Here is a 23,846-nt window from a genome sequence, read left to right on the forward strand (position 1 = left end):
AAACTGACTGGACCAGAAACAGCCCTGCCTGTGCTTGAAAGCCGCTCCCTCTCTCCAGGAAAACAAACATTCTTTGTTTTGTTTTTTTAACCTCACCCAAGAACATGCTTAGAGAAAAGAAGGGAGAGAAAGAGACAAAAAAAGAACAACATTGATGTGAGAGAGAAACATCAATCAGTTGCCTTCCATATGTGTCCTGATCGGGGATCGAACCGGCAATGTTTCAGTGCACAGGATGATGCTCCAACCAACTGAGCCACTCCGGCCGGGCAGCACAAAAACCCTCTTGAAGGTCTGCCACAGGTCAGGCTGAGCAGGAATGATAGAAGCACCTTTCACCCAGCTCAGCACAACTGAACATGTCTTCTCTATTACAGACTTGCCAAAAGAGCTAGACAGCTGACCTGGGCTGAAGCAAGCCCCCTGTGCCTCTGGCTGACCCAGGCCACTGGAGAGGGAGCAATGCAGTGGTGATCGTGAGAGGAAGGAAGGAGGCCCAATTTGGTCACCAACTGGCCTAACAGGACACCCAGAACCAAGGGAAGGACAGCTGCAGCATCGAGCAAGGGAGGCTCTAGGACAGAGGCTGCCCAGCTCTGGACACAGGCCTCAGGGACTCCTATCATCCCCAGCCCTGGGGAGACCCCCAAGCCATGACAGCCACAGCTGCCCAGGGCTTGAAGCAGACAGAGACAGTCTTAGGATCTGAGAAGCTCCTGACCTTCCAGGAGGGTGTGAGCCCCAGGATGGGAGAGGATGGGGAAAGTCTCCTCTGGGGGACAGCGCAGGCCCAACTCACGGAAGAATGTGAGGCCATTCACTACCTCCACCTGCAGACATGCACGGCTGACCATAGAGTCCCACAGAGTTCCAGAGCTGTGCCAAAGGGACAGGGTAGGTGAACTTGTCAAGAAAATTCCTTTACAGGGAAATGCCCTTGGCATTGCCATCAAGCTCCCAGTGAGAAGAAAAGGCTATTCCCTGACGAGAGGGTTAGCAATGGGTTATTCGCTAAGTTAGGGGTTAAAGCATTCTGAGAATTCACAAGAGAACAGTTTTGAGTGACTCTGACTGAAGACAAGGTGAGACATCCCTATGGAGATAATCAGTCCTCAACAACAGCAGCTACAATGGCTCCTCCTGGCTGTGGCTACTCTGGCGCCAACCCATTGGCATGGTTATCTTCAGTGACACGGACCCCACTGTCACTGTGCAGGCACGTGTATGTGTGGGGGCTGAAAACGAGGAAAAGGTCATGTTTGGGGCCCCAAAAGCATCCTAGATCCAGAGGTCCCTGCTGTGACCCCACACCGTGGAAGCTTTAGAAGGAGGTAATTAGGGGGACGCCTCCCTGGCACTCCTTCTTCATACTGCAGCCTGGGGGACCGCAGCTGCATGACCAGAACTGAAAAGAAAAGGAGAGGGACAACAGGGGCTGCTGGCAGCTGGGGGCTGACCCAATGCGCTTTCTGCAGGAATGGGGCAGACAGGGAGAAATGTTTGCCTCAAAAAAGTGCAGAGACGTACGTATCGGATGTACTTCTGCATGACCTCCTCCAGGGGCCGCAGACCCTCCTTGAGGAAGATGGATGGGTTCCACATGGCAGCTCGGGCCACCATCACTGAAGAGGCTGCTGTAGCTTGTCGAAAGTCCTCGATGTCCAAATAATCTTGGATGTGGTCGTGAGATCCTCCACTGAAAGGCAACGGGGATTGGGGGGGTCGCCATCTTTGTCCCAGCATTTTCAGAAAAAGGCAACTCCCAGGTCTGTCTCCCATTAGCTGTGTGCTCAGCTGTGAGCACCTGTGGAGCCTGGAGATTCTCTCTCTCTCTCTCACACACACACACACACACTGTGGGGTCAGGAGCACTAATTGAGATAATACAGGAAAGCAGCCCAAACCGTGCCTGGCACTTAACAGGTATCCCTGAGATTTTACCTTCCTTCCACTTCATCCTAAACAGTGGCTAAAGCCAGCCCAATCTCAGACAAGTGGACACTGAGATTACAGGAACCCCCACCCCCCAGGCTGGGGCACCTATATGCCCATTAAGGGCTGGGTCAAAACCCTAGAGCAGTGGTTCTCAACCTTCTGGCCCTTTAAATACAGTTCCTCATGTTGTGACCCAACCATAACATTATTTTCGTTGCTACTTCATAACTGTAATGTTGCTACTGTTACGCATTGTAATGTAAATATCTGATATGCAGAATGGTCTTAGGCGACCCCTGCGAAAGGGTCGGTCAACCGCCAAAGGGGTCGCGACCCACAGGTTGAGAACTGCTGCCCTAGAGAGAGAGAGAGAGAGAGAGAGAGAGAGAGAGAGAGCGCGCGCACGCAATGCAGTGATGATCGTGAGAGGAAGGAAGGAGGCCCAGTTGGGTTGCAATTTCCCTTCCTGCCACCGTGCAGCCCCAAGGGCCCCCTTGTAAACTGCTGTCTTCATCTGTTCCATTAGGAGCCAGGTGGCAGCTTCAGTCCATAAACAGCATCGTGTGTTTGGGGGGCGGGAAGAGGCAGTAAGAGGGTCCAGTGTCTTGAGTAGCTCTACCCTTTCCAGACCACCCCTAAAACTCCTTGGCCTGGGAAAGGCTGGGCCTGGCTACCAACTCCACCCTCAGCTCTCTCCCTCTATCCCAGCAGGCAGGCATGCCTTTTGTCAGGGCTTCAGGGATTTGGAACTTCCCTGTTCCCATCCTGTCATCAGGCTCCGTGCCATCCTAAGGTGCAGGGCTGCTCTGGATTCCCCTCTGGCCTACACAGGAGCAAATGGACAGTGTCTGACTACTACATCTTTGGGTGGGCCACTGGTACCTCACACCTGCCAGCCTAGGTTCCAGGTCCTGTAGCTGCCCAGATTGCTTGCTTGGACTTTGGACCGTGATTGGCCTTATGAACCTTGAGCCATACAGGGTGGGCAAGAGTAGGTTTACAGTTATTTGTATGGAAAATAATACAATAATTAATAAATAATACAAGAATAAACTCTTTGTTTCATGTACTCACAACTGAAACCCTATTTTGCCCACCCCTGGATAGCTCTATGTGCTCTGACTTGGGCCTCCTCACCCTACACCCTGCACACCTAACTCTGGTGTGACATCACCTTCCCCTGGGCCTGCTTCGGTGGCCACCTCCTTGCTCTCCCTGTCCCTTGAATACTCCTGCCCTCAACCCATCCATCAGAATGCCCTGAGCCCCTGCCTACTGCACACCTACATCAGCCACTCACCAGAAGCCACTTGTCTGACAGGCACTTGTCTGACTCGTTACCAACTTCATTTTTCATACCACCCTTTTTTCTTCTCCCTTAATGTCAGTTTTTAATGCTAATTCCTTCCATTTTTATATGCCAGATCAAATCCCCTCGGAGTGAGGTGGGGCATGAAAACGTCAATGATGAGGAAGGGAGGCTTACTTGGCTATGACAGGAATGGAGAGGGTTTCAGCAATGGCTTTGATGGTTTCACAGCTGACAGGGTGTTGAGGTCGCTCCTCCCGCTTCCTTGGAGATAAACAAAAATGACGGGCTGAGGGCTGAGTGCCAAAGGTCATGTCACAGTTCACACAGGGTTACATTAGTCAAACCCTACTGTCCTCCCTACTAAACCTCAGAAGGTCATGTGGCCATCACGGGTAGGGGTCCAGGCTGCAGTGGATGGCTCTCCATGACCTCTGCTGTGAGGGGCAGAAGCAGCACAAGTCTCTATTGAGGAGGCAAGTCCAGCACTTGGAGGCCTACAGGTGAGGCATCGCTGCAGGGGGCTGATGCAGAAGGCTGATGTGGGTGTCCTGACTCCCAAGGTCACTCTGCCTTTCCCTGGCTTCCTCTCACCTTGGCCAGAGATGAGGGACAGTGCCATAAGGATGCTACCCCCAGTGAACGGGTCCTGCCCTCCCCAAAGGACTAGGAACAGCTGCTGCTGCTCAGACTGGCCACTCCCACACAGCTGCCTGTGCTGAAGCCACGTTGCACAGCTGATCCTGGGGAGAGGCACCTGGCACAGGGTAGACCCAGCAGCCAGGGCAGACCATGGCTGTCACGAGCCACAGGGGAGGCAGCACCACAACTGAGGCCCCTCCTTCCAAGGTCAAGTGCCAAAAGTTCTTGTGGATGAGATGAGACTTACAGATGCTGAGGTGAGCCCTGACCTGAGCTGTGCTCAGCAACAAGAGAGGTGCTTGACCAGATAGCTCTTATCCAGGTCTTGTCTGGGTGTGTCCCCTCTGCTACACTCCTCAACCAAAGGGTCAGGGGCCACAGGGCCTCAGAAAGCCCAGTTCAACCCAGCCTCTGCCTTTACCTTCCCACTCCCAACAGCCAATGCTAGCGATCCTTAACAGCTTTGATGGCCAGAGTCCTTTCTTAAAGGTGCTGAAATCTCTCTTCCTAATGTTTCCAACTACTGGTAGAAAGGAGCCTTATAAAGCAGAAATATCTTAATTTTCAAATGAGGAGTATGGTACTCTGAGAGGTTAAATGATTTGTCTAAGGCTACACAGCCAACAAGCAGCAAAGCTCGCAGTCTGGCCCGGCCGGGGTAGCTCGCTCAATGGTTGAGCGTCACCCATGAAAGAGGAGGTCATGGTTAGATTCCCGGTCAGGGCACATGCCCGGGTTGGGGGTTCAATCCCCAGTAGGAGGTATGCAGGAGACAGCCAATCAATGATTCTCTGTCATCGCTGATGTTTCTATCCCTCTCTCCCTCCTCCTCCTCCTTCTCTCTGAAATCAATAAAAAACATATTTTTTTAAAAAAAGAAAGAAAGAAAATTAAACCAGGCAGTCTGAGCCAGAGCCTATTGCCTCAGGATATATGAGGGGTATGGCCTTTCACCTCCCCCTACTGGCTTCCATCAATACAGCTCTGCTTTTCTATTTTATATGTTGGAGTTCTGGGTCACATTTTCTGAAAATGCTATAAGAGGCACAACCAGCAAAAAATGGGCTATTCCCTCAAGACCCCTGAACCCAAAGGAACATCACTCAGGGAAGAGAGGTTACTGTGGCCAAAGTCTATTGACCTGGGACTCTGTACAAAAGCACAGCCTGGGCATAGAAAACAAGTTTGGCTGGGAAACCCAGGGCAGCCTTCAGCAACACCTCAGCTCTCAGCACAGTGGGCACCAGCTACAGACACAGGGACTGTTTCAAGCAGTCACTGTGTCAGCTGGCAGTCCAACAGGGGCAGACAAAAGAGGCAGTGCCTTTGAAAGAACAGCAATTGCTCAACGTAGTGGAAAGAAGATGAGATTCAGAGTCAGAGTTCTAATTCCACCACTTCCTGGCTGCATGATGCAATTTTGAGCAAATCATTCCATCTCTACCATTTACACATCCTGAGGGTAAGGGCACTTCTTCCTCCTCCTCTCTCTGTCTCTAAAGCTCAGTGAAGTGCCTACCACCAGGAGATGCTCAATGAATGAAACAAAGGAAAATGCAAGCCCATAGAGAGTTTGACCACCACCAGGATGTGGGGTCTGGGGAAGGATCATTAAGATGGCTGAGGACCTTCCTACACGTCAGTCACTAGAAAGGCAACCACTCACCTCCCGTGAACTGCGATGGCGGCAATGCCAGTCCTCTCTATCCGCTTCACAAGGTTCAGGGTATCTTCCAGCTGAGGAAGGGGACCGCACAGGGAGGTTACTGAGGCCACAGAGGGAGCAGCTGCCAGCTCCTAAAGTGGGCTCAGCTCTAGGCCCTCCTCCAAACCTAATTCAGCTCCTCAAAAATTACTGACACCCCAAATAGACATCCCCCAAAAAATGGACATTCAAGATGTAACACACCATCCTTACCGATGGGAGGATGCGAATCTTGCAGGTCACAGGTCTGCTTGTCCCTTTAACAAGAGTGCTGAGGATCTGCAGAGAAAACACAAGCGCATCTGCCCCCTCTGGAACAAATAACCACAACTGCTTATACTAATTACTTCTGCTACAGACCTGTGTATCCCAGTGGCATGGACACGTGTGTGTCCACATGAATGTCTGTTGCACACATACATGTAAGCTCCATGAAGGAAGGAGTCCACCTCTATGCTAGCCCCGGGCCTGGCATAGTGGTGTAAATATATTCGGTAAATGACTGAATGAATGATGGACCTGCATGTATGCCTGTGTAGATTACAGTGATCCTTTGCCAGGGCAAACATCTGAGAGCTTAAGATCCCACCTCATATTTCCTGAATGAGTTTTTAGGGGCAGGGCTGGGAATATGTGTTTTTAAAGGCTCTGCCCAACACACTCCCTCCTCAATATGATTCTGAGGCCTAGCCCTGGTTGAGAACACGTGGCTCACAGCTTCTTTCCTGCTTGAAGGCAATGCTCCCTTAGTGCTGTTCTGCAGAGTGAGGGAGCAGGAAGGATTTACAGGTCTTGGGCCCTGTTCTCATGTACCCCGCTCTTTAGATCAGGTATACAGGAATGAAACTGACAAAGGAAAAGACAACATAGTCAACATATATATATATATATTTTTAATATATATGTGCATATATATTTTTCTTATTGATTTCAGAGAGGAAGGGAGAGGGAGAGAGAGAAACATCAATGAGAGAGAATCATTGATCGGCTGCCTCGAGCCTGCAACCCGGGCTTATGCCCTTGGCCAGAATTGAACCCGGGACGCTTCAGTCCACAGGCTGACGCTCTATCCACTGAGCTAAACCGGCTAGGGCAATAGTCAACATATTAAAAGGTGTTTCTTCTGCACAGTAATTGTAAAGAACTTCAAAGAAAGACCAAGAAAATCATATAGGAAAGTGTCAGGGACGTAGCAAGACCAGATGCCATGCGAGTCAGAAATCAAGAGAGATGGAGGTGACACTGCATGTCTGTGGCATTGCTATCTTAGTCCCTCACCAGAAATTTCAGGTCAGGCAAGCTGGAGGGAAGGCGGCCCCAAGAGCCCTCTTCAAGAACTGGGTTGCCTTCAGGCAGAGCAGAGGGGACATGCAGGCAGCTGCTGCCAGTCTTGGTTCTAAGCAGATGAGGGCAGCAGAGAGCCAAGCTGCAGGAACCAGGGGAGGCCTTTTTCTCAGCGACAGGATGAGGCAGGACCCTCAGAAGACATCAGACTAAGGGGCTGGGCTGACAGGCAGGAGGACAGACAATGGGTAAGACAAGGCCTGCTGGCCCAGGTAAAGCTGCCAGGGCATGACGGGAAAGAACAGGCCTCCTGTGCTGCCCCAGGAGGCAGACTGGGTCCGAGGTCCTGTTTTGCAGAGCTTCCTTTTGGTGTATTTTATCCAAGTGGCTCTAAGCACCTTCTTTAGTATTTATTTCATGTCCATCTTCAGGACCAGGAAAGAAATCGGTAACCAAAAGCCCTAGCCACTTGCAAGGTTCACACTGAGAGGAAAGGGCAGCTAGAGTCTGCCTTCTGGCCAGGCTCCAGCATCAAACTCTCCTCGACCAAGCTCTCCCAGATCCCAGGGGTGCCCGTCTCTGTGATGTGAAGGTCTGTGGGGAGAAGAACCTGCGACAGACCCATATGTGAGCAGACTGCAGCACATCTACTCACAGGCGGGCTCGTCTTACCAGAGCCACAGGGTGACTCAGGAAAAGCTCCCTTGGTTGTTGGGAAGAACGGGAGAGCTTAGACTTGGGAATCAGTGAGAACTAAGTTCAAGTCCTGGCCCAGTTGTTAGCTATGGCCCAAGTGCAGTGTGCACAGAGGGGATGCCCTGGGCAGCCGGGGAGAGGGGGCCAGGGAATCCTGAGCAGGAGTGAGAGAGAGGCAATTATGGAATTAAGGTCTAAAAACAGATTCTTAATCCAGGGACGATACACCAGAGTTACCTGGGAAGCTTTGTCAAAAGACTGATATCCCCTCACTGCCCCTATCCACCCCAGAGGTAAACAGAATTCTCAATGGTTAGTTAGCATCCTATCTATTTCTAAATTTTTCATCACTTCAAACAAGTATCCTTATTTTGAAAAAACTTCTGCCTGTGGCCCTGAGATGTTCCCACAGATGGAATCATGGGCCAAAACATCCAGCCTGGGAGGACCCACAAAGCTCGCACCCATGTCGCCCAGTTTGCCAGCACAGTCTGAGCCTGAATCTACTCCCGAGCACTATTCCCAGGTCATCTGGCTTTACTGTGGAAGCCTGGAACCTCCCCTCCATGAGGCAAACCCATCCACCAGTCCGCCCTGACCCATCCGACTACCTGCCAAACACAGAAGGAGCGATTGAACCGAGCTTCGAAGGTGGGGTGTCACTCTGCTGCCTCACACGTGGCCTGTACTCAAAGAAGGGCAGTGCAGAGGCCAGAGCCAACAGCAAGAGGGGAGAAGCCAGGAGGCGGGAGGATAATGAAAATGCCTGTGTGCACATGTTGTGAAGCAAACTCCGCCTAGTCCCCTAAGCACATGATGAGTTTGACATCCACAGTTGTCCACTTCCACTCCATCCTGCAGAGACGTGTCTGACTAGAGGTTCCTAAGTCCAGATGTCTACTGACTTGTGGCTACACACTTATAAGCTACACCCTACACGTTTAACCTAAGATGCCATCGAGAGGGGGCACTGATGCTGGGGTACAGGTCACAAGACCATGGCTCTAGACTTAGTTCTGCCTTCTTATTTGCTACACTAGAGGCCCAGTGCACAGATTCTTGCACCGGTGGGGTCCCTTGGCCTGGCCTGTGGGGATCAGGCCGAAACCAGCTCTCTGACATCCCCCGAGGGGTCCCAGTTTGTGAGAGGGCAGTCTTGGGTGATTCACCCCAGAATTGGGCTCCCTCCTCTCTGGGTCCGGGGTGCGGGTGAAGCAGATTCAGGGCTAACAGTTCCCCAGCAGCAACCTAACCCATGGCTGATTCCACAAGGAATCGGGCTCCCTGCTCTACTGGTCGGAGCATCTGCCCCCTGGTGGTCATTGCGTGTCATAGCTACCAGGCAAAGGGTCAGATGGTTGCTTAGGCTTTTATATATATAGATGATCTTGAGCAAATTGGTTTTCTCTCTATGCTTTAGTTTTCTTATTCTTGGTCAAATGGAGATAACAAGTGCCTTCCCTGTCTACTTCAAGGGATTTGGAGAACAAATGAAATAAATGCTGGAATACACTTTGGAAATTAGTCTACAAACAGTAAGGATACACTATAGGCACATTATAGGTACATTATATGTATCTGTCTGCACATAGGAAAAATGAAAAGGTAGCTCATAAACACGCTGGGCTTCCTATTACTAGAGACAGTGGGGCTGGAAGAATACACAGGGGTGGGCTGCTGAAGTTTTTATTGGTGATGCTTTATCCTAAGTCACGATAGCCTATGGGAAGCACTAGGAGGCTTAAAGCCCAGACAGGGAAGTGGGGATGGAGAATAAAAAGAAGTTAAAGGAGCTAAGAGGAGCAACAAGAAGAGAGCTGGTGGACTGAGAGAGGAAAGAAAAAGGTGTATATGGTGTGGCAGAAAATGTTACCTCCACCTGCCCTGGCAGCTGACATTACTTGGGTGGCAAACGCCAAGCTGTCCCCAGAGCCTCATAAACCTGGCCACCAGACTCAATGAGGGAAGGGGATCCGAGAAGTCTAATTTCAACTTGCCTCGTATGAGCCTGGCCTGGCCTATTTTCAAAGGCTGGTGGTGGCCTCTATCAATATTCAGGGGATCCACCTACCCCCACAGCCACTGAGCCTGTCCACAAGCCACAGGTAGCCTGGCCTGTGCTCTCATGATCTTCTCAGAAGGGAGAAAAGCAATACAGAGGAGGCTGTAAGTGAGTCCTTAGCCCCCCACCAACCCCCAGCTCTCAGCTGACATGTCCCTAGCCCTGGGCTTTTAAGGAACTCCAGGGCTGATGTAGGCTGGCTCAGGGGTTCCTGAACTTGGCTGCATGTCAACATCACTGGGAAGCCTTTTACACATTTTCCAGACCCCGGGTGGAGTGAATGATTCACTAAATCTGGGGGAAGGGAGGGGGAACTGTTCCGTGTTCAAGGACCTCTGCTTTCACTCATGCAGGACTTACCTTCTCGATCTTGTCAGGATCTGATAGCAGAGCAGCTCCCATTCCTCCCTAAGGAAAAGCACACAGAGGGGCTTCTTACAGTCGGAGGAGAGCGGCCCCTCCCCCTGACATGGCAACATGGGTGGCAACGGGGCAGCACCCCAGCCTTTGCCTCCAAGGGACCAAGCTCCACTGGCGGCCAGTCCTTTTCCTAAGCAAGTAGGGAAGCAGCAGCATCCATGCCCACAAGACCAGGGACCAGCGCCTGATGAATTCGAATAGACATCACTCTGACCCCTTAGCAAAAGCCACGGATGCATCTGAAATGGGTACCACAAAAATAATGTTTCAGGACTGTCTAGTGCCTACCCAGGGTATCAGTGTCTTTAAATAAACAAAACCCCACCATCTGTCAAGCCCTTAAAAAAAAGAATCATTCTTCCTTTGAAATGAGAGTGAATGCCCCCCTTCTTCCCATCCTACCATCACTTGCTTTGGTACCACCAGTGCCAGCAAAGCCATTCAGAGACATGCAACCGGCACACGTTGTCCAGACCCTTCTGCTCTGCCAGCAACAATGGCCAAGCACCCAGACCAATGTCAAACTCTAACAAAGCCCCAGCTAACGGACACCAACAAGCCATGGAGCCATGCAAATCCTCACATTAACAACAGCCGGTGTCTCCTGATGGTGGGATTACTGCTGATTTTCCTGCTCCTTTTTTTTTTTTTTTTTTTTTTTGGTACTTTTCTGTTACCCAAGTTCTGGAAAATGGCATGATTTACTTTAATAATGGGGGCTGGGGGAGGGCATTAAAATCTGAATCCATTAAAAGTGAGGTGAAGGGGAGAAAAACAAATTCAATAAATATGTGCTGTCAGTATACAGAAGGCACACTAACAAACGCTCACAGTCAGTGATTACATGTTTTAAAGGATGACAGATTGGAATCAGAGAGAACACTGGCCCACCACAGACTCGGCCAGCCTGAGCTTGCATGTCAGAGAAAAATGAGAAGGCCAGAAGGGGACTAGCCCTGGCCTACCTTGGCCACAGACACAAAACTTAAAGGCTTTAAGGAAGCCCTGGCCACAGCCGGGCCCCATCTGTTCTTCAGCTCACACACAATTCAGCCCTTCCTTGTGGAATCACAGGCCCTAAAATGCAGTCTCGCTGCCCCTTCCACAACAATGGCTTTCTCAATTGGCATTTCCTTCCTTCCTTCCTTTCTATTTAACTTATTTGCTTTTTGGAATAGGTAACACATTAAACATTTTCAAGATTCAAAAGGGTAAAATGTAAGAACTCTCCCTCCCTGAGGAATAGAAAACTTTTTAATTTATACTTTTTTTTAAAACAATATATTTTATTGATTTTTTTACAGAGAGGAAGGGAGAGGGATAGAGATTTAGAAACATCGATGGGAGAGAAACATTGATCAGCTGCCTCCTGCACACTTCCTACTGGGGATGTGCCTGCAACCAAGGTACATGCCCTTGACCGGAATCGAACCCGGGACCCTTGAGTCCACAGGCCGACGCTCTATGCACTGAGCCAAACCAGCTAGGGCTAATTTATACTTTTGATATGGCTTCAATTTTGGAACCATCAGAAGAGAGCAAATATTCAGGTGGTATGTACTGGTATAGCATATTGCTAATTATCTGTTCTGACTGGTCAGTGCCAATGCCGTGTTAATTGTTAATTATTTTGACTAGCACCCTGCAATGGGTTTTTAAAAAAAAAAGTTTTTATTGATTTCACAGACAGGAAGGGAGAGGGAGATAGAAATATCAATGATGAGAGAGATTCTGCAAACCGGGCATGTGCCCTGACCAGGAATCAAACCATAACCTCCTGGTTCAGGGTCAACACTCAACCACTGAACCATACCAGCCCAGGCAATGGGAATTTAATCCCTGTACGAAACCAAATAAAAAGTTAGTTTCCTTCCCTAGGAGAAATGAATGTTACTAGTTTCTTGTGTGTCTTTCCAAATATATTCTATAAAAAGTAAATATATATAAACTAGAGGCCCGGTGCACAAAATTCGTGTTCAAGGACCTCTGCCCAGCCTGCGCCCTCTCATAGTCCAGGTGCCCTCAGGGGATACCCAACTGACAGCTTAGGCCCGCTCCCTGCAGGACATCCTTAGCGCTGCCACAGAAGCAGGAGAGGCTCCTGCCACCACACTGTGCTCGCCAGCCATGAGCCCAGCTCAGGGCTTCTGGCTGAGCAGTGCACTGACCACCAGGGGACAGCTCCTGGGTTGAGCGTCTGCCCCCTGGTGGTCAGTGCACGTCATTGCAACCGGTCGTTCTGCCAGTCGGTCGATTTGCATATTAGCCTTTTATTATATAAGAAGATATTCATTCCCCATCCCCCATATATAAATGGTGGCACATCTTATACAATTCTGCCCTTTGCTTTTTTTCACTCCACAATCTCAAGGAGATTATCCCAATAATTTCAACTCTGCTCCTTACACAACTGACAAAAACAAAGAAATTATTTGAAGACAGCACAACAGAGTCCAAAGTTTTCAATTCCCCATAGACAAGTTCAAATTTCCATAATTCCTTGAAGCAGTGGTCTACAAGGGTCCCAAGGGCCTCTCCCTCGGGCAGTCTCCAGCCTCCTGGCTTAAGGGAAAACAGAGTGGCCGACTCTGGCAGTGGGCCCAGGGGGACAGCTCTATGCTGACACTACAGACCCTGACCACACACCCTGCAGTAAGGTTCCCAGAGGCAGCCCTGCAGGAGTCCCTCTGGTGTCTCTCACATACCCAACCCCAAGCTGTCCTTGTTATCTGCTCCAAACATGCTTTTCCTCTAGCAGTCTTGGTGGCATGGAGGACCAACCATCCTCCTGGCTATCAGTCTTTCCTCCTCTACCCCCACCGCGCACTCCACTTCCGCACACTCAGTCCAACATTTGCCAGCCAAGTCCTTTCAAATTCTGCTCCAGTTGGGCATCGCTTCTCTGTATGCCTGTCTCTCCTGTGGACTCACGTCATTCATCTTCTATATCTATGTCTCCACCTCTAGCCTCTTTCCACATCAGTCCACAAGACACATGGCTCCCAGTATTTCTACTCACACAATGTATTTGGAAAAACACAACTAAGTTTCTGATCGCATGCCTTTCTGTTCACAAAAGGCCAGAGATATTGAAAACCCAAGGCCAACTACTCTTATCCCAACCAAAATTTTTAATCCTGTGCTCCTGTTTCCTCTTCATCTCCTACTCTCCAACTCTCTGGTCAAATCGAGGTTCTCTGCCTCTTCCCCATGTTGGTATCTAAGCCCCTGCTGTGCCACTCCTTCTGCCTGCAGGGTCCCAAACCTCCTTACCACGTTTTTCTGTAAAATCTCAAGTTTAAGCGTTGCCCTTCCGTTCCTTTCTGAGCTATACTAGCACTCTGGTCTGATCTTCTGATATAACAATGGGGACACATGTGCTGCATCCTCTATTTTTTTAAAAAAATGTATGTCTTGCCCAGTGGTGTGGCTCAGTAGTTTGAGCATCGACCCATGAACCAGGTCATAGTTCGATTCCAGGTCAGGGCACATGCCTTGGTTGTGGGCTTGATCCCCACTAGGGGGCGTGCAGAAGGCAGCTTATCAATGATTCTCTTTCATCATTAATGTTTCTATCCCTCTCTCCCTCTCCTCTATTTGAAATCAATAAAAACATACATATATATATATATATATATATATATATATATATATATCAGTATTATTCATGAAAAGACCAAGCCCCGTTCACATTATTTTTCTTTTAACACATATCACTTAAAACAAATGGGCATAAGTGCTCTGTGTGTATGTGTGTGTTTATGTGTATATGTGTATGTATATATCTAGATGTATGTGTATATAACATTTTTCCTGAATCATTTGAGGGTAAAGTTAAATATATCATAGTCCTTGTCCCCTAAATATTTTGCTGCATATTTTATAAGAATAGGGATATTATTACAAAACCAAAGAGTTGTTAACTATATAAATTTATATATATACATATATTTTGTTATTGTTGTTGTTAATCCTCACCTGAGGATATTTTTCCATTGATTTAGTTATTTATTTTTTTTAGGGAGAGTGGAAGAGGGAGGGCAAGACAGAGAGAAACATCGATGTGAGAGAAACACATCGATTGGTTGCCTTCCCCACCCCCGCACCCCGACCAGAGCCAGGGCCTGGTCCGAGGAGCCTGCAACCAAGGTACGTGCCCTTGACCAGAATCGAACCCGGGACCCTTTGGTCCATAGACCGATGCTCTATCCAGTGAGCCAAACTGGCTAGGGCTATATAAATTTATATTGATACAGTATTTTTAGCTAATCTGTCGTGGTCTATATTCCAATTTTGCCCATTGATCTAATAATATCCTCCTGAGCATTTTCCCACCTAGTACAGGATCTAGTCCAGAGTCAGGTACTGTACTTAGTTGTCATGTCTCATTAGTCCTCTTTAGTCTGCACCCAATATTTGGGAAGAGCATAAAGAACTCAGCTTACCTTGGTGGAATATTCTTTTGGACAGCCCATGTTAACGTCAATACCAGCCACATCATTTTCTCTGGAAAAACATGAAGGAGAAAAGGTAGTAAATATCCAACCCAAGGAAAGAAGGTAGTCCAAGGCATGGGACTGTGCTCACGAGTCCCTTGTCATGTCCCTGGCCCTGAAACACACCAATCCTCAGTGTCAGAAGCTGAAAAATCCTCTCTCTAAAATGTGAAACTGCCTCATGGGGCATGGCACAATGTGGTCACACTTGTTCAAAGAGCTAGTCGTAGAGGACTCTGCTACTTCGGAGTTACATCAGGTAACAAATACTGAGTGACAGTGTCACAGAGTTCCCGTTCTGACTGGGGTGATGAAAGCCATGTGCCATGCACAAAGGTGACATGAGTATAAGAGCTCTTGCCTAGAGCACCGATTCTGGTGGAAGTTACAGGACTGCCTTTGTTGGCTGGGTCATGCAATTGGCTTACTGCAAACCAGGGGTCCTCAAACTACGGCCCGTGGGCCACATGCGGCCCGCGGAAAACATTTATCCGGCCTGCCGGGTGTTTTTGCCGCCGCTGCCTGTTGCTTTGCAGCCGACTAGTTTTTTTTTTAAACTATAGTCCAGCCCTCCGACGGTCTGAGGGACAGTGAACTGGCCCCCTGTTTAAAAAGTTTGAGGACCCCTGCTCCAAACAGTTCTCAGATGTAGAAAGGACCCTTACCTCACCTTCTGGTATGTACACAGTTAACAGGCTGTGATCCAGCAGCAATTATTGTATGAGTTCCTTCTCACCCTCAGTGTAACTAATAACAATAGCTAATACTTACTAAGCACTCACAATGTGCTACACACTGCAAAGCATTCGTGTGCATGATCTCATTCTCCCACCTAGAATGCCTTTCCCTAGAATGCCAGAGGTGGGTAATACTATTACCCAGTGGTGGGTAATACCATTGGTCTCATTTCTCAGCAAGGTTACCTAAGGTCACACAGTTAGCAAGTAGCAAAGCCAGAATTCCAATCCAGGCCCATCTAACTCATTAACTAACAGTCTCCTGCCTTTGTTCATTTAGGAAGCAATAAGTCTAACCTACACTTCACGAGATGTAAAACCTCAGGGCTCATAGTCATAAGAGTCCTTGGAAAGGGAGCCTCATGAATAAAAACTGAAAAGCAGGCACCCACTCAGAGGTTATTTGGGATCTGGGCACAGTTGGTACACAGGAATCCAGGAGCAGCCCTCAGATGCCACAAGCAGAGAAGGAAACTAGACAGGACACAGAAGATAGCGAACTAGAAGGCAGAAAGGTAGTCACCTCCTACATCACCAGGAATAGTGAGGCCTCACAGGAGAGCAAAAGATAGTTCCAAAGAGGGAAGAACTTACACAAGTCTGGCCACAGCAAGGGCTCGCTCTGCATCTGAAGTCCCCTGGGAACACAAATGGCTGTGTCAACCACCACCCTGACACAGGCACACAAGCACAGGCAAACACATCCATGCACACACATATCAACAAGTGCAGTCAGCCGGGGTCTCTTAAACAACCAGTCCACTACACTAGCTCACTGTCAAAGGCCAAAAGGGGACCCAGAGGGCCTAGAAAATGTCATCAGTCTATGATTACTTTCAAATGTAAAAAATAATTGAAAAAAATTTATAGTGAACAATCATATACTCACCACTTAGATTCTATAAAAAATATTTTGCTATATTTGCTTTTTCATATGTTTACTCATTGTTGTCAATTTTTTAAAAATCTAACTCAGGAGCTACTCTAAAAAATCACCAAGAAATGCCCAAAGTGAGAGAAGAGAGCTACAGAGTCATCACAACCCTAACATAAATAGTAACTAATCGTAAATCTAATTTCTTCCTATGGGAAATATATACAGACTACACAAAAATAAAACTAATGGTAGGGATTAAAAATATATGTCATGCCAAACAAATAATTCCTATAGTTAAGGACATTAAATTTGAGACCCGAGACACATAACAAACTGCTGTACTAACTTGATTTCCATAAACTATCTCCAACAGTGTAATCATTCGTGAGCAGATCTTTGAAAAATGTCAAAGAGGGGTCTTCGGGAAGCCACCACTGTGCACTGAAACCCAGGCATTTAACACTGGCCCGGCTCAGGGCATGAGATGATAAATTTGGGTGATGGGATCTCGTACCATCTGGAAGACGACCCTGCTCTGTTCTCTTTGGCAGGTGCGGAATACTACTCGGTCGTCGGGGGCAACAAAGTCCACTGTGCTGAGCACTTCTGCAAGAAAACACAAACACACAGGCCCACCCACTGAAGAAGCAAGTTCAACCCAGCCTAATCCCTGCAAGAAAACACAGCAAAAGTCTCAGCTTAAAGGGAAAAGGGGGCGTTAGAAGTACATCATTCTTTTTTTTTTTTTTTTTTTAATATATTTTATTGATTTTTTACAGAGAGGAAGGGAGAGAGACAGAGAGTCAGAAACATCGATGAGAGAGAAACATCGACCAGCTGCCTCCTGCACATCTCCCACTGGGGATGTGCCCGCAACCCAGGTACATGCCCTTGACCGGAATCGAACCTGAGACCCCCCAGTCCGCAGGCCGACGCTCCATCCACTGAGCCAAACCGGTCTCGGCAGAAGTACATCATTCTTAAAAGAAATCGGTATGCACATGGGAGACTTCTGAGGGGCTAATGATGTTCTATTTTCTGACCTGGGTGATGGCTAGTTAGATGGTTGGTTGGTTGTTTTACAGTTATTTGTTAAACTGCATGCCTGTGTTTTCTGAACTTTCTCTGTATGGTTGTTACATTTTGCAATTTTAAAACACCGAAAAAATAATGTGCATATAGAGCACCTTGTCAGAGCTTCAGATTTTAACCCAATTTTCTCAGAAGATGTCACTCTGAAAGCTCAACAAAGTTGCTATTTCTTAGTTACTTATCAGGTGCCAGATACTGTGAGGGGAGATTTACTATATTACAGTCAATCCCTATTTTTTTGCAGTTGTCTATTTGCAAATACACCTGTTCACTAAGATTTATTTGTAATCCCAAAATCAATACTCATGGCTTTTTCGTTGTCGTTCACAGAACTACAGAAAATTTCAGTCACCCGATGTACATGTTCTCAGCTGAGGTCCAACAAGGCCACTCTGCCTTTTCTTTTTTTAACTGTTGTTGTTTGTTTTAAATATGTTTTTATTGATTTTAGAGAGAGGAAGGGAAAGGGATAGAGAGATGGAAACATCCATCGGCTGCCTCCTGCATGCTTCCTACTGGGGATTGAGCCCGCAATCTGGGCATTTGCCCTGACTGGGAATCCAAATGGTGACCTCTTGGTTCATGGGTTGATGCTCAACCACTGAACTACACTAGCTGGGCCACTATGCTTTCTTGTTTCAGCTCTATTACTGTAAACAAGTGTCTTTATGGTAGTATATTTAATGCCAGATTTTTGCTGGCAATCTCATCGTTTTAAATTGCCCCAAGCATAGAGAAAGGCTGTGATGTGCCTTACAGAGAAAACACGTGTCAGATAAGCTTTGTTCAGACATGTTATAGTGCTGTTGGCTGTGAGTTCAATGTTAATGGATCAACAGAATATATTAAATTATGTGTTTTTAAACAGAAGCACACATAAAACAAGATTATGTATTGGTCTGTTAATGAAAACGTGTTCCCAGAGGTTTGCAGGAACCTAAACCTATACAGATATACCTCGGAGATATTAGGGGTTCAGTTCCAGGGCACCACAAAAAGTAAATATCTCAATAAGGCAACTCACAGATTTTTTGGTTTCCCAGTGCATAAGAAAGTTATGTTTATACTATAGTCTATTGAGTATACAATAGCATTACATCTAAAAAAATGTAGATACCTTAATTTAAAAATATTTTGTTGCGCCCTAGCTGGTTTGGCTCAGTAGATTCAGGGTCAGACTGAAGGGTCCTGGGTTCAATTCCAGTCAAGGGCACATGCCCGGGTTGCAGGCTCGATCCCCAGTAGGGGGCATGCAGGAGGCAGCCAATCAATGATTCTCTCTCATCATTCATGTTTCTCTCTCTTCCTCTCCCTTCCTCTCTGAGATAAAGAAAATATATTAAAAATAAATAAATAAAGATAATTTTAAAATATATTTTGTTGCTAAAAAAACGCTAACCATCATCTGAAGTTGTTGGGGAAAATGGCACCAATAGACTTACTGGATGCAGGGTTGCCACAAACATTCATTTGTAAAAAAAACACAATATCTGTAAAATTCAATAAAATGAGGTATGCCTATATTTCCCCTAGGAGCAATGGTACGGTATTCACAAACTTGGTGTTTACAGCAACTTCGCAGAACATAACACTTGCAAATAATACTCTCATATGATCTTCATAACAAAGCTCTACAACAGGTATTACCATTAACTAGCTTTCTTTTTTGCTTTCTCATAATTAGCTTTCAAAGGTGACTAACAGCACATGGAAGAGATCCAATGTGGCAGATGGGAGAATATGCCTACCTCATGCATTTATTTTGAGAAATAAGTGAGATCTTTAATGCAAACAATGCACTTCTATAAATAGAAGCTATTATTATCCTCCCAGCACTGAACAGATTAGAAGATTAAAAAGGTGGAGTAAAGGCAGTGGTGACATGTTGGGAGAGGTAATCAATACAATCTCCAGCAGCAGAGACAGCTCATCACTGACAGTAAGAAGTCTGAGAGAAGAACTGCAAAAACTTAGTGTGGGCTCTGAACAAGTGGCTCAGTTGGTTGGAGGGCCATCCCATACACCAAAAGGTCGCAGGTTCGATTCCCCGTCAGGGTACATACCTTGGTTGGAGGTTTGATCCCTGGTCAGGGTGTGTACGGGAGGCAACCAATCAATGTTTCTCACATAGATGTTTCTCTTTCAAATCAATGTTTTAAAAAAACATATCCTCAGGTGAAGATTAAAAAAATATTTAACAACAAAAAAATTTAGTGTGTATATACTAGAGTTCTATTTATTTATTACAGCAAAATACTGACACCCTGTTAAAGCACTGGTGAAAATCAGTTCTGACATAGTCATCTGTAAGTACTGACATGGGAAAATGTCCTAGTACAGTGGTCGGCAAACTCATTAGTCAACAGAGCCAAATATCAACAGTACAATGATTGAAATTTCTTTTGAGAGCCAAATTTTTTAAACTTAAACTATATGGGTAGGTACACTGTTATTAACTTAATTAGGGTACTCCTAAGGCTTAGGAAGAGCCACACTCAAGGGGCCAAAGAGCCGCATGTGGCTCGTGACCGCAGTTTGCCGACCGCTGTCCTAGTAGAAAAGTAAGTGGCAAAACAAGTAGCATGATACTGAGTGGGCGAGAAGGGAGATATACAAACACGTTGTATTTTCATATACATGTTTTACTAAATGTGCATAAAAAAGTATACATTTCTTCTCTTGGTGATCACCTTTACAAGTATGAGATTATGGAAGATTTTCATTTTCTAGATCTGTAACACTGAATTTTTCACAGCACAAGGGAAATACAAATCTAAAACAATTAAAGACAAAATTGAGTCACAAGTTCTCGTGAACTTGTAGTAACATCTGACGAATGTGTATCCATTTCAAAAACCTCAAACAATACCACACCTCTAATCAAAGCAGAATTAGTCTCATCAATAAAATATAAGCAAAACCACAATTTAGCACAACCACTTTCATTTGCAAAGTACTTACATGTACCTCATCTTATTTGATCCTCACTCCAATCCTGATTTAAGTAAAACAGGAATTATAATTTTCATTTTACAGCTAAAGAAACTGAGGCAGAGAGGTCATGTGACATGCCCAAGGTCACACAGCTAGCAAGCAGCATGTCCATCCCAACCCCAAGACTTCTAGGGTCCTTCCTGTACTGGCAGTTTCTATGCCAACAAGCCTATGGGTGGAAGGCATTCTTATGTGGCTCTTGTCAGGGTCTCTGGAGAGCAGTGACTGCTCCCAAAGAAACACATGATCAACAGAATTACACAGCCAGGCAAGAAGAAGCCTTGAAGGACCCGGTCACCACAAACAAGGGCAGTGATAGCGCGGCTTGGGCCTGACAGGGCACACACACAATCCTGGGACCGGAGCTGCACTCACCATTGACAACTCTCTTGCACTGGAGCATCTTGAGGTCGATTAGCTCCTACGGAGGAATCAGAGGGCACTTGTCAGTCTCCTCCAATAGGCCCTGGGCACGGCGGGGGGGACCTTCACTGCACACATCATGGGGGTGACTTGGCCTGTCACCCTACTACCAACAAATCATGGCTTTGGGGACATACAGTGCTGACCTCCCACCCAACCAAGGCAAGCAGGGGCCTGAATGAGCTTCCCTCAATCAGCTGCTCTTCCCAAGGACCTTGGAGATATTTGGGCCTAGAAAGGGAGCCAGAGAGAATACAACAGCCCAGGATGTGGACACCTGGGCCTCTTAAGAACACTGCCTTCTAGCCCAGCCAGTGTGGCTCGGTTTGATTCTGGGTCAGGGCATACGCTCGGGTTTCAGGCTCCATCCCCAGTGCGGGGCGTGCAAGAGGCAACGATTCTCTCTGATTTATTGACGTTTCTCTCTCTCTGTCCCTCTCCCTTCTTCTCTGAAATCAACAAAAATTTTTTTTTAAAAGAACATTGCCTTCTCCCTTGATCTTACTTATTAGAAGGTATAGGTCCAACAGGTAAGTGTCCCCTTGTTCTTATAAAAAGGAATAGAAAATGACATCTGAGGAAGTCCTGGAAGACTCCTGTCCATAGGGCAGACCGTGGTGGGGGATCGGATTACTGGTCCCTTGACTTTTGCTGAGCTGCTTCTTCCTTTCTTCACCTCCATCTGCTGAGGGCTTTACAGGGCTTTTGAGGAGGTTCCTGCCTGCCTGGTAACACCCGAAGTCAGCGGTTCTCAACCTGTGGGTCGCGACCCCTTTGGCGGTCAAACGACCCTTTCACAGGGGTCGCTTAAGACCATCCTGCATATCAGATATTTACATTACGATTCATCACAGTAGCAACATGACAGTTATGAAGTAGCAACGAAAATAATGTTATGGTTGGGTCACAACATGAGGAACTGTATTTAAAGGGCCAGAAGGTTGAGAACCACTGCCCTAAGTCCTATACCCAGTCCCGTGAGGTGGGTGAGGTGGTTTGACTATGTGATCACACAGGTGGGCCACCTCATGTGAACCCAGTTAAGATCATCCAGGCAGCTAATACAGTACAATAATCCCGGCCTGCAGAGCAACTCTGAATCCACGAGAGGGCACCAGGCATCACACTGTGTCATGCCCAGTACTTAGGGCCCAGCCAGCGACCCACACAAAACAGGAGTCTGTCTCCTGCCTCTGCTCCACACAGGGGCTAGGTCTGGGCGAAGGGCCTCGGTCTCCGCCAGCAGAAGCCCCTTGGTTCATAAGCCATATTGACTCTCCCAGAGCATGAGCACATCCAACACGCCAAAGAGTTTTAATCAGTATTTCCTCTTCTCCTAACTCGAACAGAGCCCTGGAGGAAAGGACTGGTCACACTCACTAGGAAAACTCAGCTTTGGCCAACCAGGAGGGCCCTGGAGGAAAGGAAGGCCGCACTCTGAGGCTATCGCATAAATCCCGTGTCCATGACTTCCAAAGTGCTTCAAAACAGCCCTAAGAAATTCCAAAGAAGTAGCTGATGAAGGATCTGGAACTTGGCAGGTCACCTCTTTCCTGTGACAGCACTGCTCCCACTGCCCAGCTTCCATGACTCATTACACAGATCCGTTTCGCCAGGGCCATAAACACAGAGCCGCTTGTCTACAACAGGCTCTGTGCTACAGGGCACTCACTCACTTCCTTCCTGGTGTTTCATCCCACTTTCTAGAGTCCCAGGAAAATGCTGCCTACACAGATAAAGTGAAAGCCCAAGGATAACATCTCACAAAAATATAGTACAATGTCGCTACCAGGATACTGACATTGCTATAGCTAAGACAAAGAACAGTTTCATCACCAGGGCTCCTTTATGGCCATAGTCCCCACCCCACTCCACTCTACCCTCAGTGGCTTTTAAAGATGGAAATATCAAAAGCACTTGAGAGACATATCAGGATTGGGGGTTAGGGAGAAGCTGCCTAGATCAGCGGTCGCCAACCGGTGGCCCGAGGACCACTGGTGGTCTGTGAGGTCTGAAAGGTTGGCGACCGCTGGCCTAGATCATTCTGATACATACCCAGTTGAAAACCACTGCTCATACTCACTCATAATCCAGTATCCTGTAATCCTATTTTTCCTAGCAGATGCTTTCTAAACCTGGGTCTGAAGTCCTAATATTCTCTGGAGCAGTCAGCAATTAGCTGGTCCACTAGCTACCACCACCAGAAAATCCTATGGCTCCTCAAACTAATCTCATCCAGCTTCCCGGGCCTGCATCTGGGCCTCTTCCTCCTCTTCCTAACGTTGAGTTCATTCATTCACGTACTGAATGTGTATTAAATCCTATAGGGGCCCAGGCAGTGACCTGACACAATGGTCATCTATCCACCTGGCCCTCCATGCTACCCAGGCTGCTGGCCCTAAGCAGGGTTCATCGAACTTATAAATATCGTGTGTCTTTGTCCGCTGTTGCCTTCACTGAGCACCTGTGAAGTCAATGCCCACTCTGCCAACCCCCCGCCCCAATCCTGACCACTTCCACCCACAGATGGGGAGGAAAAGCTCTCCGGGAAAATCAGCAGCCCCTTACCTCACAGTACACAATGTCTGCTCCATAGTCCAGGGCCAGCAGCCGCATTGGGAGAGTCCCTACCCGAACCATAGGAGCTAAGATGAGTTTGTTGTGGTAGCACAGGGAGAGGCTGTTCACAATCATTCCTCTTCTGTCCCAGCCTGAAGGAAGGGAAAACAAGAGTCAGAAATTCAAATGGAGTAAATCTCTTCCATTATCCCGGGCTGCCTTTCCTTCTTCCTTTCAATCAACACATACTACCTTGTTTTCCTTTTCTCTGATGATAAAAATAACACATGCTCATTCATTTATCCAATAAATATTTAGCAAGTGCCTAGTCTGTGCCAGTCACTATCCTAGTCTTTGGGGATACATTAGAGAACAAGACAGACAAAAATTCCCCCTCACTCTCTCCTCTGGCCACCTTGGTCTTTTTTTCTTTTCTTTTCTATATTTTATTGATTTTTTTAAAGAGAGGAAGGGAGAGAGATAGAGAGTTAGAAACATCGATCAGCTGCCTCTTGCACACCCCCTACTGGGGATGTGCCCGCAACCAAGGTACATGCCCTTGACCGGAATCGAACCCAGGACCCTTGAGTCCGCAGGCTGACGCTCTATCCACTG

At 47.3% G+C, this 23,846-nt stretch overlaps 1 protein-coding gene across 10 annotated transcripts in view; it reads right to left on the minus strand.

Moving 5' to 3' along the window:
• Nucleotides 1–23,846, minus strand: part of DUS2 (dihydrouridine synthase 2) — a 32,574-nt gene that overhangs the window by 5,745 nt on the left and 2,983 nt on the right. For 9 of the 10 annotated variants that reach the window (XR_011468925.1, XR_011468924.1, XM_070398788.1 and 6 more), the window contains 10 exons: nt 23,241–23,383; nt 20,625–20,670; nt 16,678–16,769; nt 15,881–15,924; nt 14,499–14,559; nt 9,994–10,041; nt 5,805–5,870; nt 5,553–5,623; nt 3,422–3,508; nt 1,528–1,696 (listed from right to left, as the gene is read on the minus strand). Coding sequence is in view for 8 of the 10 variants with exons in the window: in XM_070398788.1 (XP_070254889.1) it covers nt 1,528–1,696; nt 3,422–3,508; nt 5,553–5,623; nt 5,805–5,870; nt 9,994–10,041; nt 14,499–14,559; nt 15,881–15,924; nt 16,678–16,769; nt 20,625–20,670; nt 23,241–23,366 (810 nt within the window). In the remaining 2 variants the exon portion in view is untranslated. Of the gene's footprint in view, nt 1–1,527; nt 1,697–3,421; nt 3,509–5,552; nt 5,624–5,804; nt 5,871–9,993; nt 10,042–14,498; nt 14,560–15,880; nt 15,925–16,677; nt 16,770–20,624; nt 20,671–23,240; nt 23,384–23,846 lie in introns of those variants that run through there. The other variant, XM_070398794.1, reaches the window with a different exon arrangement.

The sequence above is a fragment of the Myotis yumanensis genome, unplaced genomic scaffold (genome assembly GCF_028538775.1).
Source record: "Myotis yumanensis isolate MYYU_CA2020_CCGP unplaced genomic scaffold, mMyoYum1.0.hap1 SCAF_18, whole genome shotgun sequence".
Lineage (NCBI taxonomy): Eukaryota > Metazoa > Chordata > Mammalia > Chiroptera > Vespertilionidae > Myotis > Myotis yumanensis.